General features: G+C 48.4%; 2 protein-coding genes across 2 annotated transcripts in view; both read left to right on the top strand.

Moving 5' to 3' along the window:
• The first annotated feature begins 670 nt into the window (after nucleotides 1-670).
• On the top strand, nucleotides 671-9,351 carry LOC135808711 (uncharacterized). Its single transcript, XM_065321936.1, has 4 exons — nucleotides 671-2,224; nucleotides 2,487-2,610; nucleotides 4,065-4,895; nucleotides 7,880-9,351. Exons 1-4 carry the CDS (start codon nucleotides 1,055-1,057, stop codon nucleotides 8,680-8,682), a joined length of 2,928 nt encoding a protein of 975 aa, XP_065178008.1. The 5' UTR covers nucleotides 671-1,054; the 3' UTR covers nucleotides 8,683-9,351.
• Nucleotides 9,352-12,076: 2,725 nt separating this feature from the next.
• LOC135808706 (sushi, von Willebrand factor type A, EGF and pentraxin domain-containing protein 1-like) overlaps nucleotides 12,077-16,340 on the top strand; it is a 33,197-nt gene continuing 28,933 nt past the window's right edge. Inside the window, exons 1-2 of the mRNA XM_065321932.1 lie at nucleotides 12,077-13,105; nucleotides 15,180-15,289. Of these exons, the coding sequence (XP_065178004.1) occupies nucleotides 13,089-13,105; nucleotides 15,180-15,289 (127 nt within the window). The 5' untranslated portion in view covers nucleotides 12,077-13,088. The remainder of the gene's footprint in view (nucleotides 13,106-15,179; nucleotides 15,290-16,340) is intronic.

Genomic DNA, 16,340 nt, shown 5'->3' with positions numbered 1-16,340 from the left:
TAGACTAGCTACAAACTTATATCCAGACAAGTGGTAAGTAAGTCAAGACCATGGTGCCCTGGTGGTGAAGAAGGAGATTGAGACATACATGTAAGTAGTAAAGTCACAGTGTGAGTGACAATAGCGTTTAGTGAGGAAGTCGATGATTAGTTGCCGTGGGGTATGAGTCTGTTCGACTCATCTCTACTCATAATGAGTGAAGGGGACCCACCGCCAAAGTCCTTGGTTGCAGTCAGGAAGCCTGTCCTCCACCCTGCTGTAGCTGTCATCATCATCATACACGTACCTACAACAAAAATGTAGGGCAAGGGAAGTGAAGAGTCTGTCTGCTATCCGGTATGAGTACTGGCGCGGGTCCACTGACTGCTGTCTGACGGTAGATCTACACTACAGCTACAGGCTTGTGGCGTGAATTACTACATACTAGTACTTGTGCCTTGTGGTATGTGTCCACGTTATGGGGCCGGGGCTGATGATCAGCCGTGAGCGCTCGGATAGCTATCGTGAATCTTGACATGTATGATGATGGCTTTGTTCGTTGTCACACGATTCACCCATGCGATGAGAAACTCGATCTGTCTCGTGGTCACCGCTACCTGCACTGTACAGCCTACAGGTAGCATTGTAGATCTACTCAACATTTTCACGAAAACAGAACACATCTCAGCTCGCCACAAGTACAAACAGAACAACCCAGGATCTAGGAGCTAGCTGACCCGCTGATCTGCTGAGTTCAGCATGACCAGATGACCGGACCATGAGCTAAAACTTGATACTACGATAGACCATGGCATATGCGCTAGGCGTTGACCATCAACGACGAAAAACTCCGTTTTTAGTTGCACAGGAACACTCTGTTGCTCTTTCCGTCATTGTTGGCTTCCTACAAGTTCCTAGGGTGGAAGTTGTGTGGCGTTGGCTAACGAACCTTCCGTCCCTGTCACACCCTGCACTGAGTCTGTGTCCGAGCAGTCAGCCTGCGGTTAGTTAGGTGCCGAATTCGTCGGACGGCTGACTTTTCTGCAGACCACCTTTTGCCAGTTTTGAAAGCGCGATGCTCCTTTGGCGAATGGTCGACAAACGGCCTGCTAGCTACGAACACGCAGACCGACTTCCAGGAGTTGTTTCTTCTGTACTCTCGGTGTGGATGTGGATGTGGCGGCTGGAATTGTGTGCCCTGACGGTAATTAGCACCATCGGTGCTATCACGGCGGCTTCGCCAGGTACACCAGGCGCAGGCCCCTGGCAATGTTATACAGCCACGGGACAGCCACAGTACTGTCAGCCAGCTCCGTTCAACGACGTGCGCACCTTGCCCGCCTTCAATGTCACATCCAACAGCGAGTGTGGCGTGGGTGGCTTCGACCGCTACCGTGCCCTGGGAGCCAACGGTATCGTTGGGAATGACGTTTGCGATGGAGCTCAACCTCGACTTGCCTCAAACCTTGCCAGCAATACCGGCGGGAGATGGCAATCAAGATCCAATGTTTCGACACCAGTGTATTTGTCGCTACATCTTCCCAGAGCCATGTACGTGCGTTCCTTGCAGATCGACTTCACGTTTGTAGCACCATCTAAGATGAGTATCCAACTGACACCAGGACCGGGTAAGTCAGACACCGGAGTCACGTATGCACGTGATTGTGCAGCCATGCCAGTGACGACGAACTGCATCGAGCTTGCTAGCAGCTCGCTGAATGTAACCCTGGACCTTGCCAATGTTACTCTGCTGGCGACCAGTCGAGAGCCCAGTGAACGGCAGCTTGTCCGCGATTTGTTCTTCACCGACAGAGTCGTCATCGTCTTTGAAGAAGTTGGCTTTCCGGACGCCTTACCTGCGACGGAACTTGACGATCTTGATCTGTGGCGGTACTATGCAGTGTCTGATGTTCTCATGTCAGTGCTGTGTGACTGCTCTGGACATGCCAGCCAGTGTTCAGGGGAAACTAGTGAGTGCGAGTGCCAGCACCGCACTCGCGGCGAGCACTGTTCCAGCTGCCAACCTGCCTACTCGGACGCGACATGGAGACGAGCACGACCAGGAACGGTTACGCAGTGCCAGGTCTGCTCCTTGCCGTCAAACACTAGCCAATCACATTCAGATTGTCATGCCAACGCCACGTGTGTACCCACTGGTAATGGCACGGAGTCAGAATGTAAATGCACGTCTGGGTTCGAGGGCACCGGCGTGGACTGTGCGGACATTAATGAGTGTCAGGTGAATGTAAGTTATACTCTGCTCCGCTCCTGCTTTCTCTCTCTCTCTCTCTCTCTCACACACACACACACACACACACACACACACACACACACACACACACACACACACACACACACACACACACGTGCACACACACACACACACCCATGTGCATATACACACACACAGCACTCCGTTGAAACAAACGCACACTATTTCCTGTTTCTCTCATTGGTCTGATTATGATTATCAACTTGCTGTCTTATCCATTGTGTGTGTGGCACAGAGCACGATATGTGGCAAGCCGGACACTGCTGTCTGCAACAATGTGGAGGGAACATTCCTATGTGGCTGTGTCAGTGATCGGTATGAGTATAATATCACCAACGCAGAGTGCGTATTGCAACCAGGTAAGTCAGCCATGCCATGCCAGGCATGTTCAAGTACAATACAATACATTCGGTTGCTACCGATTGACTTCTTTTGGAGAGCAGCATGTTGATGTGTTTCTCGTTGCGCTCAACTCACCATGTCACGCGACATCATTCCTGGTTAGGGGCAGCAACCTTGCTCTAGATACAGAGTTGCGACTCAGCGAAAGTAACACTTGTACCTGTCAGCTGCTGACTGTTTCACGGTTGTTGTTGTTGTTGTTGTTGTTGTTGTTGTTGTTGTTGTTGTTGTTGTTGTTGTTGTTGTTGTTGTTGTTGTTGTTGTTGTTGTTGTTGCTTTTTATTTTACTTCGCAAGGCCAAACGGGCAATGGTGCCCAATTCTATGGAAGCGAATTTCAAAGCGGGAGAGAGGGAGAGGTGTTTCCTGGGGAAAGAGCGGGGCAGCATTGCTTCGTGCTAGCTCATCTCGAGCAACACTTTTGAAAACTTCCACAAGAGCTTTCGATGCCTTCTCATCAGGTGGAGTACAGGCAAAAAGAAACTGAGCAAGCACAATGAAATCTTATACAGCAGGGAGGTGATAGGAACAGCGCGAAAAAGATGGTCAGAAACAATACGAAAAATTCATAACCTCATACACATACCATGGAATGACACAAAAAGGTGCAAGTGTGAAGAAATCTAACAGGGTTGGGATGTCTTGCGGCAACAACAAACAACCCATGTACAGAAATAATGAGTTGTTGACAACCTACCAAACAGCCCTAGTGTGAATTTAATCTTGTTCTGCCTGCTGAGGTTAGGCGGCTTCTAAAAGTCCATTCTACTCGTAGTGTGAATACACAGCAGCTGCTGCAGTGGAGCATTCAATAATTACACTACGTAGAAGCTAAAACGCTATTCACTCTAAAAAGTGTGATCGCTGCGAGCCGAAGCAAATTGAATTCACGCTTTAAAATAGACTGTTTGGTAGGCCGCCAACAACTCATGAGTTCTGTTCATTGGTTGTCTATTGTTGACGCAATACCTCGCATGCTTGTCAGTATTATGCTTCTTTACACTTGCACCTTTTGCCATTCCTTCTATCTGTATGATAGTACGCTCTGTACCGTGTTGTTTCTGACCATCTTTTTCGCGCTGTTCCTTTCACCTCCCTGCTGTATAAGATGTCATTGTGCTTGATCAGTTTCTTTTTGCCTGTATTCCACCTGATGACTCTTTGAGAAGGCATCGAAAGTTCTGGTTGGAAGTTTTCAAGGATGTTGCTAATGTGAGGAGACTGAAGTTTTGTTCTTTTCTTGGGTGTTATTGCATTTTGGTGGCTGTCAATCATTTTCATCATTTACGACTTCATACGAGCCCAACGAGAAATCCTAATCCGAACTTCAACCTGAAATATATGCGCACAGATCAACGCTCTAACCAACCTTTTGATTTATGCTTTCTCCCGTTCTCCTTTGCATTGGACAGGCACGGCAAGCGGCAGCCCCAGTACCAGTGTGACTCTGAGTAGTACACACATGCCCGCGCCACGCATATCCAGTGAGTTCATGACTATGCGGCCTGCAACAACCGTGCAGTCTTCAACTGCACCGCTCAGCAGCACCGTGCCAGGTTTGAGTGCTACGGCGGCGACAGTTACGAGCAGCATGCAGGCAATGCCCAGTGCAATGTCCAGTGCTACTGAAGCGTCAAGTGCCAGCAGCGCAGCCTCAGTCAGCTCAACACTGGAGAGCACATCACACGAAGGCAGCAGCGCACAGACGTCTTCATCGCTACCCACCGTTTCTCCAACAGGTAATGCTGGGAGTATTCCTCTGACATCTGCTACTGTCCTGCCAACTGCACAGAGCTCACAGCCTCTCACAGCAATATCTCAGACATCAGCCAACAGTACTCCGAGTCAGACTAGAGCAGGCAATACCAGTGCTGCGTCTTCTGCCTCACCTAGTCCACCTACAGGAGCAACTTCTACCGGGGCGGTGTTGCTCATGGTTACGAATGACCAAGACGGGAACATGTCAGTGATAACTGATCCTGGTGACAGTACTGATGGTGCTGTTATGGATAATGTATCTCTAAGTGTCTCTGATGGTACAAGCACTGTACCGGTCACCGTAATTGGCGGTGACAATGCCAATGAAACATCTTCTAATACGACAGACCAGTCGCCGTCCGACAACATTGCCAATGTACTGTTTGTTGACAATCATGTGGTCACTATCATCACTGTGTGCGTGATGGTGTCAGCAGCTGCTTGCGTCCTGCTGTCCTTGATCATTGCCAAGAGAAGGCGGAAAGGTAAGATCTAACGTGTGGTTGAATAATGAATGTACAGGTCAGACCTCGATATAACGACCCCCGCTATAACATAAACTTCACTATAACGTACAAAGTAGTATTTTTTGTTGAAAATACAAATGTCCCTACCGAAACAGCATCACTTCTGTACAAAATGTCCTCGCTATACCATAATCCGCTATAGCGTAATTTCGCTATAACACACTCTTCCGCAGTGTTCGCTTGGTCCCACGCGCACAGAGACTGCAATAATATTCACAAACAGTCATACAATCGCGACACGGTCCAAATCACTTTCGCTTCTTGAAATCTCTGCTCACGGCTGCATACTCTTAGCCTTGCTTGCATTCAACGCATATACTGGCATTCAAGCGATTCTTCTAACAGTCCCGGCACACTGCAGTCGTGTAGACTTGGTACAGAGTGTGTACTTCGAAGTACAGTAGTGTTTTGAACACATGCAGTAGACACACTAGAACATACAGTGTACGTGTAGATGTCGTACATACACGTACATACACGCACTTCCTAAGGGTTGGCTCACATATCGCCGGTACGCGCCGGGAGCCACCGGAGCCAGACTTTGTCAAAATTTCAAACCAAGACTCATCCTAAATTTTCCTAAATTGAAGCTAAAGATGAGGTCCGTTCGCCATTCTTGTAGTCGTTTCAAGGTGGCAAATTAAGTAGGGCTCAAACGGTCACGGTTTTACCCCTAACGGTTAACTGCTAAGCTAACGGTCGGTTTAACGGTTATAACCTATAAGCCACGGCAATCCTGCAGACTCTTTTTTAACCGTATATTTGAATATATTCATTCAAAAAATGTACCCTATTCAGTACAACGCACACATGTACATTCTCTTGCATGCTCATTCATACATACTCTCACACCAAGAGACCAGATATGACCGAGTTGACAGCCCAGAAATTGCGTACGCGTGCGACAGCCTGCGAAAGTGCATACTTTGCAACGACCTGATACTTGAAAAATTTACTGAAAAGTTACTGCGTGACCGTTATCTTTATCGGTTAACCGTTAATTCTTCGTAACCGGTCTGCAACCGGTTAATCGGACTAACCATTTGAGCCCTAAAATTAAGTCAGCATACCAACCCTTCCTTCTCGGATGATCTGCTTGACTGCTGTGCAACTTATGAGACAAATACAATTGAAATAAATGAAAAATACGAAGGATACATGACAAGTTTGTTGTGAAATGATGTGTTGTTTTCCTGTGTGATGGCATTCCCCAAACTGTCTCGTCTAGTCGCGTGCATGTGTGATATGAGCATGCGCGATTTTGTAGTCGAGAGTCCTTTTGTCAGTCTTCTTGTTCGTCCCTTTGAGTGTTGTCTCCATTTCCGTAATGTCAATAATAATTATGTAAACCAAACTAGTCTTGTCCTTTGTGTCCTGCGTCCCGGGGAACGGAATGGCTGTGATTCCGTTACAAGTTCGTGTGACTTCGTCAACGTTTGCGCGCATAATTTCGACCCCACCGCTTACTAGACTGCAATAAAAGGTGTAGAAGTAGTCTCATGATCTCCAGTAAAAGGTAGCACAGAGTGGCCATCACCGAAAGACAAACTACTGAAGAAACAAAGAATTGAAGCTTCAATTGGCAAACCTGTCGTAGCATTTGGGCACATTCTGTACTACTTTGTAGTAGATTTGGTACTCTAACCGTATGCACAACGGATCGGGAGCTGGCTCACCGCCGATGTCTTGCGGCGCCGATTTTGCTTATGTGAACCAACCCTAAGTAAGTGAGTTGATCAGAGTGGATCATTACTGCTACACTTGTAATCAGTAAGCAAAGACAGGCGCGTAGCAGCCGCTCCGGCCGGTCCGGCTTTGGCCGGACCACTTTTTCGCCCGACCACGACCACCATAGTAAAACAATGCCAAAAGTGGCCAGAATGCAGGATTTTGCACCCTAATTTCAAAAAAATTCTGGGGGAGATCCCCCGGACCGATCCTCCCGGACCACCCATGGCCGGACCACCCCCAACGGCGGTGCTACACGCCTGAAAGAGCACCATTTTTCACATGTTGCATATTGGCGGACCCAACTCTCTATAACATAAACCTCGCTATAACACAGTATTGCCATACCTCAGAGATCATTACGTTATAGCGAGGTCTAACCTGTACATGCGTCATTCATGATTAAATCATAATCGATGTACATTCAGCAATACCACACAATTTACAATTTTGATGTACAAACATCCAGTATGCCCCCCCCCCCTGTACTGGATGTACATGTATTTCTACATCCATCCGTAGGTTAATGGAACTTAATGCAAAGCGTTCGCTCCTAGCCTGGGTGTTCCAAGCTGGAAGGTTGTCGGTTTGTGCCGCGTAGATGTGCTGGAGCTAGGTGTCGGGTTGTTGAATGTTTCAGTACCCCCTTTCCAGTGTTATGCCTTGTGGTTTGCACTCGCCGCAGTGATTGTACTGCAAGTCTACAAATTTTCGGCCCATTCAAATGTCGGTCTCCCAGAACTAAAACCCATTTCGGCCGCATCAAATTTTCGGCCTGTGCTGCAGCTGCCTGTATACACTGTCACACTGAACCTTGCAAAACAAAATTTCGGCTGCAACAAAATTTCGGCCAAAACATGACCAGGTTGAAAATAGCGGAAAATAAACATGCGCCGAGTATTTGTTGACTTACAGTACATGATCTGGTTATTTTGGTGGACAATTAGTCATAACAATCATATTGTCCTTCTTTTTTTACCCGATTCTAGAGTGGATGGGTGTAATGGAACGCGCCGCGGCCCGTGGTGTCTTGCAAGCACCCTGGCGCTTGTTTTATCACCGGCACAGCCATACCATGTGTATGTGTATGTCTGCCTGTGTGTGTGTGTGTGTGTGTGTATGTGTCTTTCTGCTTGTGTCTGTGCATGTCCATATATCTGCACACACACTCAATCTGCGGACACACATGTATGTGCATGTGCATATCCCTGCAGTCGGACTATGGTGGGTACGAGCTGACTATGGCACGCTGGACAGCGATCGGAGTCAAACCCTTCGCTCCAAGCAATCGACAGGCAACAGCGCTGGTGGTACCGTGCCATCAAACTTCCGCTACATCACCCCGGTGAAACGCGTGGCAGGTGACAACAAAGCGGACGACACCAACCCCGTCATCATCACCAACCCAGAGGCAATGACTGAGCCAGTTAGTCCAATAAAAGAACTTCGCCTGCAACCAAGTCTCCCCGCCACTGAATGCGAACTCACCACGTCTTTCTTCTCCTTCCAGGACCCTCGACTGAACAGTGTGTCAGAGGAAGATTCTGTGGTCCACTCGGGGGAGATACGTGACACCATGGCGTTGTTTGATGCATGTGCAGCTGTGGACACTCGCAGTCTTGTTACTACTGAGCACACCGGAAGTTCAGGAGGCGGCAGCCCACGGCATCAGCCAGACTCAATACTCCTCAGCCCAGTATCGGCAGCTCACCGTAGCCTGGGTTCTCCACAGATGTCCGATAGCGCCCAGCAGAGCCCTCAGAGTCCTCAGAGTCCTCAAAGCCCGCGTCACTTGCAGGCCAGACCGCGCAAGGAACGCTACCTCAGCGGCGGCAGCAATGCCGAAACGCTCTCGGAGGCGCGGGACAAGCGACTCACTCACGTCAGCTTTCCGCTGGGAGTGCAACTTGAGCTGGGTATGTCCGAACCTAATCTCTGTGACTGCAGTCCCCAGAGCCCTGGTGTCCTGTCAGCCAGCAGCAATATCTACACTGGGAAAAGTCCATCCACACCCTGAGTTACTGTGACCAGTCGGCAGAGTAAGGCAACATGGAAGGGCCTTCTCAGTTTCTACTGAGCCTGTGCTTGTCCAAGCCTGCCATATAGCCTGGATGACTGAAGACTCAGCACCCAGGCCTGAGAAAAACTATCAATCCCGAACATGGTACTGTCCACAGGTTGAGTTGAAGCAGAATATAATTATTATGACGTAGGAGTGAATTCAAAGTATACCGGCCTCCGAGGAAGCTGCAAATGATGGCTGCAAACCAAGCCAGTCAAGTCAGTGTTTCAAGTTCACCCGATGATTTTCATGGCGTAAGCCGTACCAGCACGGGGGATCTAGCACGCCGAGTACAAACTGATCAGCAGTGGTACGAGTAGTGCAGCACTGCCAGTCATCCGGCTGTCAGGGGTATTCCCCACTGCTGTGCTCATAGCTAACTGTAGTGTTTGCAATGATGCCCTACTCACGGTGATTCTCAGCCGGCTTTTCAGCTTTCAGCTTCCACTCGTAACTAATTTACTTGTTTAGCTATGCATCCCAGACTTTTCTTGTCCGTAAACCGGCCTGTCTGCAGACTTCAAGTAACGTTGTTGGTACTAGACATACTGACACATGTGGAAAACTAATTACTTGGCAAACAAAAAAATGCAGCCTTTTGACTGCTTATCCACGTATATTTTCCACATTCCGTTCCGACTTTTGAGACTGGAGAATGCTTTCCACACTTTTCATAAGAAGAACCACGTCGCTGTAGCGCCAGAGTGCTCTAGCTACGAAAAGTAGCGGGCAGTGCATAATGCAGCAGTACTACAGTAGAGCAGCCTACCGAGAGTGCACAACAAGACGAATGCCGAGGAGCGTAATACCCAATGAGTATAACCTTCAAGGGGAAGTTAAGGCAAAAATTAAAATTTCATCAGTTGTAGTCTTCGGGGTGCTGAGTCGAATGGTCTTGGTCACGTCCGAGAAAGCTGAGACGCTCCCTTCCTACTTGAATCCCAATCGAACTCGCGCACTTCCACCGAAACTGGGTGACTGCGCCCTACTAGATGGGGATTTGTATGCAAAATGTCACTAAAAGCGCCGTTTTGTTCTTATAAAAGCACGGATGACCGCGATTGGCCCATATGTTGTAGTCTTTTGGACGCTGAGTCGACTGGTTTTGGTCCGAAAAGGCTGCGATGCAGCGTTCCTCCTTTATTCCCAATCGAACATAGTTGAACAAGTGGTCACGTGCTCCTGGGTGCCCAAATCACCTGGTCACCACGCCAGCAGGCGACAACTTTCACACCAAGGTTCAACTCGAGTTCAACTCGAGTGACAGGACTGCACCCAAAAAAGGTCAAACAGGCTAGTAAGTTGTACCCTGCAGGCACGGCGACCAGCTGACTGATGTACGCAGGAGCACGTGACCGCTTGTTCAACCATGTTCGATTGGGAATAAAGGAGGAACGCTGCATCGCAGCCTTTTCGGACCAAAACCAGTCGACTCAGCGTCCAAAAGACTACAACATATAATATGGGCCAATCGCGGTCATCCGTGCTTTTATAAGAACGAAATGGCGCTTTTAGTGACATTTTGCATACAAATCCCCATCTAGTAGGGCGCAGTCACCCAGTTTCGGTGGAAGTGCGCGAGTTCGATTGGGAATAAAGGAGGAAGGGAGCGTCTCAGCTTCCTCGGACCAAGACCATTCGACTCAGCACCCCGAAGACTACAACTGGTGAAAATTTGATTTTAGGGTATACTTCCCCTTTAAAGACTGTTTTTGAATATTGTGTGTTGCTCCCTACGTGGGAGCTGGCGCTTTTCCTGCTGACTTGAATTCTCACTTGACTGACTCACGACTGCCACCCATGAGCACACGAGAAATCCATCGAACCTTCCACTCGGTAAGTAGTTTTCCTGCACAATACCACACAGTGTATGTGGATATATTTCTACTCTATGTACAGAAGCTCAGTTCAGCGTTCATAATCATAGGCCTTCTAAAGGCCCTGGTGAACAATAATGACTGTATTCGCCCTTACTTAGCCGCTAGTACGAGTAGTAGTAGTAGTACTCCTGCAACATCGGGTTTTGTGCATGTCCAGTCCATGGAACCTAACTGCGCAAACGAGTAACTACAATCATTATAATTCCCCCTTTCATCGGAAATATCTGATGATGATCGATAGCCCTGGCAGCGTACATAATTATATTACCTTAGGCTTCTTAGCCTTAGCCATAGGTCGGAACTATGTGCAGTAACAGGGTTACTGCAACTACTTACTGGGCGTTAGCACAGGGCTAAGTCCCAATGAGTCACTTGATGGGACGAGGCGCGAGTTTTTTGATTGGAGCATTTACCATGATTGCTTCGGGGCAGTTGCCATTTTATTGAGAACTTCAGTGAACGCAATGAAGGGTGGCCCTCTCGATCCTTGACTGCCTGGAACATGCATGCAGCACATGCATGCTGCACATGCTGCATTGCTTCAAGTGTTACGACAACAGTGTTTTCCAAGTGGCAAGTGTGATTTTCTCAGTACTCGTAACGATGTTCCGATGTTGATGCCTACCCACTCGGCATCAGCAAGAGCCATTCTTTCGATGATTGACGACACCACCCTCTTCATGATTCACCGCACAGTGGCACCTCGTTCCTGATCTCGCCAGCTGTTTCTATGGTGAATCGGCGGCATTCCAAGTACATCTTTGCGGCTCCGAAGAAAGGAAGTGGTTTGCCTCGTATTGCACTACAAAGTACTCTGTACCTAAACACTATACACGGTTCTACACGGTTCTAACTGCTGAGTCTGAGCGCCTCCGACTTGTGCTGAGCTCTCGTGCACCACGCCCCATTCCTACTAATCGTAGTGTTGCCATTGCCTTGGTTTCACCTCAACAATGAAAGTCTCTTATCAAGCACGTCAACAGTGGTTGTGATAGCAGCAGCAGCTACACGGTGTGCATAAAGCGCATAGCAAGAGAACGGCTTGCGGCTAATCAAGTCGGGTATGTGCCACGGGCTTTGAAAGCCTTCATCAGTTCATGATCCAGTCCCAGGAGACATTCCCACAGCAATGAACCAACCACCGTCAGAAAGGACACCGCATGCTATAATTATAGTGCACTCAGGTGACTCAGGTCGTACCAAAATGTAGTTGCGCTCGCTGCTTGTGCGAACAATCAGACACATACACATACACACACCACATACACACACGCGTGCGCGCGCACACACACACGAGCGCGCACACACACACCACATACACACACGCGTGCGCGCGCACACACACACGAGCGCGCACACACACGAGGGCGCACACACACGAGCGCGCACACAACATATCAGTTATCACCTCCGAGACAATTATCGTGACACCACTCAACAACAGATGATGCAAGGTCCTCTTACTCTTAGTCTCACCTGTCCCGTCAAGGATATGAGAAGCGTGCCAGGCATCGCAGCTTCACACCTGTTCACCTGTTCACAGCTCATCGGACACTACCTCTGCAGATCATGGTAGATGGGTGGACACCTACCGAGCCGTCACAGAGACGCGTGAACTGGCGCTGTGGCCATAGTTTCGGCAGGTTTCTTCGCCGCCGGTAGATCGGCGATCCACAACGTTGCTGGTGCCTAGCCTATCGACAGTGCCGTGGACAGTGGCGAGTTCATCGCTGACCCACTTGCACTCCACTCCACACTGCGCGCGCAGCACACCATCCATCCGTGAAGATCCTGAGTGCCGGAGGGTCGGAACGTCAGGTCAATAATCATTGGCAGTAGTCGGCTGGAGCCAGTGCACACATCACGAGAGCTCAAAAATCTCCGCTCATCCCCAATGACAATTTTGTGTTTGCCGTGACAGGCAGTTGAGTGCTAGCTGGGTTGGATCCAGCAGTTGAAGCTAGCTGACATGACATGTACCTTCCACGGCGTATTGACTTCCCAGGTCTGCGGTAGCGCCAGAGAACAGGAACCATTCGACGATTGTCTCGCGATTCAGTGTTTGTTGGGCTAGGGCACGCGGACAGCAGCCAGCCGAGGGTGTGAATTGTAGCGCGAATGGATGAATGAAGTCTGTGCGAGGTGACTCCTGTGCTGTAGTCCTGAGTCCTGACCTAGGCTGATATCGTGCTGAGCCCAGCTAGCTCTTGAAACGTCAACAAAATCAGTTCTCTGAAAAGCCAGTTCATATTATTTTTGCTTGTGAGATAGTTTGCTACTGCTAGTGTGTAGTATACGGTGACGCACCACTGGCATTTCTACGAGAGTGGGCAGGTGCAGCTGCAGGTAAAGACACCGAGAGACAGAACAACGCGGGAGGAGAAGGTGAGCGACGGCCTTTGCGGTGCTTCTAAGTTTGTTGACAGCGAGTGGCTACCGGTGCTGGAAGCTGGAAGTGGTGGAGGTCTGTTCCCTACCACCATGGCTCAATCAAAGTGGTAAGCAATGCCGGTATGACCACGGATGCATGCACGCGTTTCAATGAACTGCATCACTCAAATAATGTTGTCTCATCAACCATTATGGTACCCACAGTGACACTCGTCCACGTGTGCCTAGGCTAGAAGGACTAGGGGTAGTTCCGAATGGCGCTCATAATTCTATACCTTACCGGTACCCATAGCACCCCCCCCCCCCCCCCTGGCGACCCAGGAGCGGAATGCAACATGGCACCAAAGCAATACCCATTGTAACAATACTAGCACCAGGATAACTAACTTACTTGTGCACACCGTCCTGTTGCTACTGCTGCTGCCAGAGCCAGTGCTCAACTGGACGATCATATCCCGCTCAGCTTTCCTTCGCCGATTCTATTTTTAAAGGCATTCGCTGTCAGCCCGACGGATGCCAACAGCTTTGCTGAGCTCTGCAGACCTTATCAGGACAAGAGCACTTTGTACATGTAGTAGCTGAGAAACTCTCACTCTTCTAGGGTTTCATTGAAAACACAAGGTCATGCTCACTCAGGGATTGGTATCGTAGAACTTCTACAAGTAACGGCGAGACCAAATTAATGCCAGTGAAGACAAACACAAATGAGTGCTTATATGAGTTCCAATGCCATAGTTATTTCATCCCATCCACTCCGATCCAGATTTCAATACGCCCCAGTCTCATCTATGTACATGTACATGTGTGTACATGTGGTCCTGAGAAGTCAAATCTAGATGTAGATGAGAGATGGCGTGGCCGGCTCGGTTAATTGGATTGTGAAACGCAAAGCTTCCTCAGCCTGCCCCCCCCCCCCCCCCCTCTGTGCGGTACCATAATTATTGCACAGCACAAAGTGCAGGCACACACATGCACGTATGCACGCCCACTCACACCATATAATTGTAACACATATACATTATAGAACAAGGGTCGAACACTATGCTACATGTAGCTGTCCGGAGATTGGGTGTAAGCATCGTTTTATTGCTCCGCATCTACCGTATTTCTCCGATTATAAGTCGCATTCGAGTATAAGTCGCATCCCATTTTCAGGTCCAAGCCGTAATTGTTTTAATATAATTCACATAAGTAGGATGTCACACTCGATTGTAAGTCGAATCCCCTTCTTTGCTTGAGAAGTTCAGTGTAAAAAATTTCGACTTATAATGGAGGCAATACGGTAAGCCCGGGTCAGCAATGCTATGCGAATGCAGGAACTCCCTGAAACCAGGAGCTTTTACTCTGGAAAAGGGTGTTTTGAGTATATAGTGTGAAGCCGTTCTAACCCACTATTCCCTGACCCTGGCCAGAGATTATGTTAGAGCTTGAAGGCAGGGCCTGTACTGATATCTCTAATGAGTGTTGTCCGTTACTATATTTCAGGGCCAGCGTCACTGGTACAACTGGTACGGCCATGGCCGTCCGTACACCATTGCCAGTGTTCATAGAATGGCCAGAGTGAAATACCGTAATGTGCCAGTGCTAATCTAGTGCTGGTGCTGTTCATGTACACGTCGCACACCCCTCGCTAGAGTCTCTCCCTCTGCAACTGTTCTTCCTGTCCAGTGAGGATTACTGTGCTGTCTACATATCTGTTGCTAGCGGAATAAGATGTACTGTAAAACTGGAAAGTCTAACGAGTCACAAAGTCTAACGTTTTAACGACCATTTTTTTTTCGTTATCTGAAGAAACATTATTGCGAACCCGGTTTGAGATGTCTGTGCAAAGATGCGTATACAGATGGGTGGCCAAGTAGCCATCGTTAGCTTGAACTTTCTGCACGTTATCATGCCAAAATTACACAAAAAACGTTAGACTTTTTGGTCATTCAACGTTCCGGTTTTACAGTAGCTGAAACAACCAGATACCATGCCGCATAGAGCTAGAGGTTCATCCTCCTATAACGCTGAAATTGGGCATAGGGTAATGATCGGGCCTGGGGCCGTACCACCTCTCAGGAGCTGGCTCCGGGCCTGTATGTACATGGAATCTATGTGCTTGGAACAACATTCGACTGACGTACTCACTAGCACTCCTGCTCCTTCTTTTCTTGGTGCTAAATTTCTGTTTGACTATAGGCCGGAGTTCTCCAGCAGCAACCATTCCCTGCGATGTATGTTGATAGGCCTTGCCATGCTGCTGGCACATGTTCCACAGACGCAGTGCCAGAAAATAGTAGCAAGGCCAGGTAAGAACAGATAATCATATTTTTCTGGAATTGGGGCCGGTCCTTCATTACCGCCTGTCTGAAATAAGCGCCGCACCATCCCAGGGTTTTATGTGTGGACTTTCTAAGCACCTCGGCCAGTATTGCCGAACACACGATTATGATTTGCTCCTAGAAAGTATTTTCACACGTGTTTACTAGTACAAAATGTTGTGTTTACACAGTAGTCATGTTTGCTACATACTGCATTAGTCACCAGTGAAGTCACAGCCCCACTCTGCAGGGAACACCATCATGCAGAAATCAGCACTGCACAGACACATTACTGTCCTCACACTTCTGGAAACGATCGGACGTTTCCAGATGCGGCATGAATCGTCATCGTCGAATTCTTGCACTCAGCCGAGCTCCAAAGTTCAGCACAGCACAAGCTAGACATGGTGGCATTATACACCGTGATACAGTGAAAATCAGCTCTAGTGTGACCGTGTACTGTATTAGAATACAATGCCTACAAGAGTGAACTCTTAATTTCACAATCATAGCACATGTTTTAACGGTACGAGAACTAAGAATGGACTTTGGGTAGCGAAACATGCCAGATTAGCACAAAGTGTATCGCCTGCAGTAATAACATCTGTCCGGTGTAGTTCTGATCCGACTCGCATTGCATCGTAGTGCAGCAAGTCCATGTGTTGTGGTGATATACTGTATAACACCTTTATTTCGGTGTAATTTAAATTTCGGTAACTTCGGTACTCGTCTTGGATCACCTAATTTAACATTACACCTAAATTTTCCGAAATACCAAAATATGTAAAAAATCATGAAAATCACTGTCCAATTAAAAAAATCAACTTGTCTACTGGTAGTAAGTTACATGTGCTGCGCTGATGAGTTCAAAAAGAACGAAACAGCATGCTGTCCGCAGATTGAGTATTTCGCTCCTGCTCTTGTAGCAGTGGAGCGCTCTTGCGTGGGGTAGTGCCTTTGCTGTTTGCGTTATGCAGAGCTCACTGACTTGTCAGTTTGAGCACTCTGGCAAGGTACGTTTGGGCCTGATTGGAAATTT

The sequence above is a fragment of the Sycon ciliatum genome, chromosome 2 (assembly GCF_964019385.1).
Source record: "Sycon ciliatum chromosome 2, ocSycCili1.1, whole genome shotgun sequence".
Classification (NCBI taxonomy): domain Eukaryota; kingdom Metazoa; phylum Porifera; class Calcarea; order Leucosolenida; family Sycettidae; genus Sycon; species Sycon ciliatum.
The sequence above is the reverse complement of the archived record's forward strand: the minus strand, read 5'-3'. Positions and strand labels throughout refer to the sequence as shown.

Excerpts from the sequence above, each read along its gene's own strand:
- LOC135808711 (XM_065321936.1), top strand. The coding sequence starts at position 1,055 with ATGCTCCTTTGGCGAATGGTCGACAAACGGCCTGCTAGCTACGAACAC. Across the intron at positions 2,225-2,486 it reads TTAATGAGTGTCAGGTGAAT|AGCACGATATGTGGCAAGCC; the intron begins GTAAGTTATACT and ends TGTGTGGCACAG. Across the intron at positions 2,611-4,064 it reads AGAGTGCGTATTGCAACCAG|GCACGGCAAGCGGCAGCCCC; the intron begins GTAAGTCAGCCA and ends TGCATTGGACAG.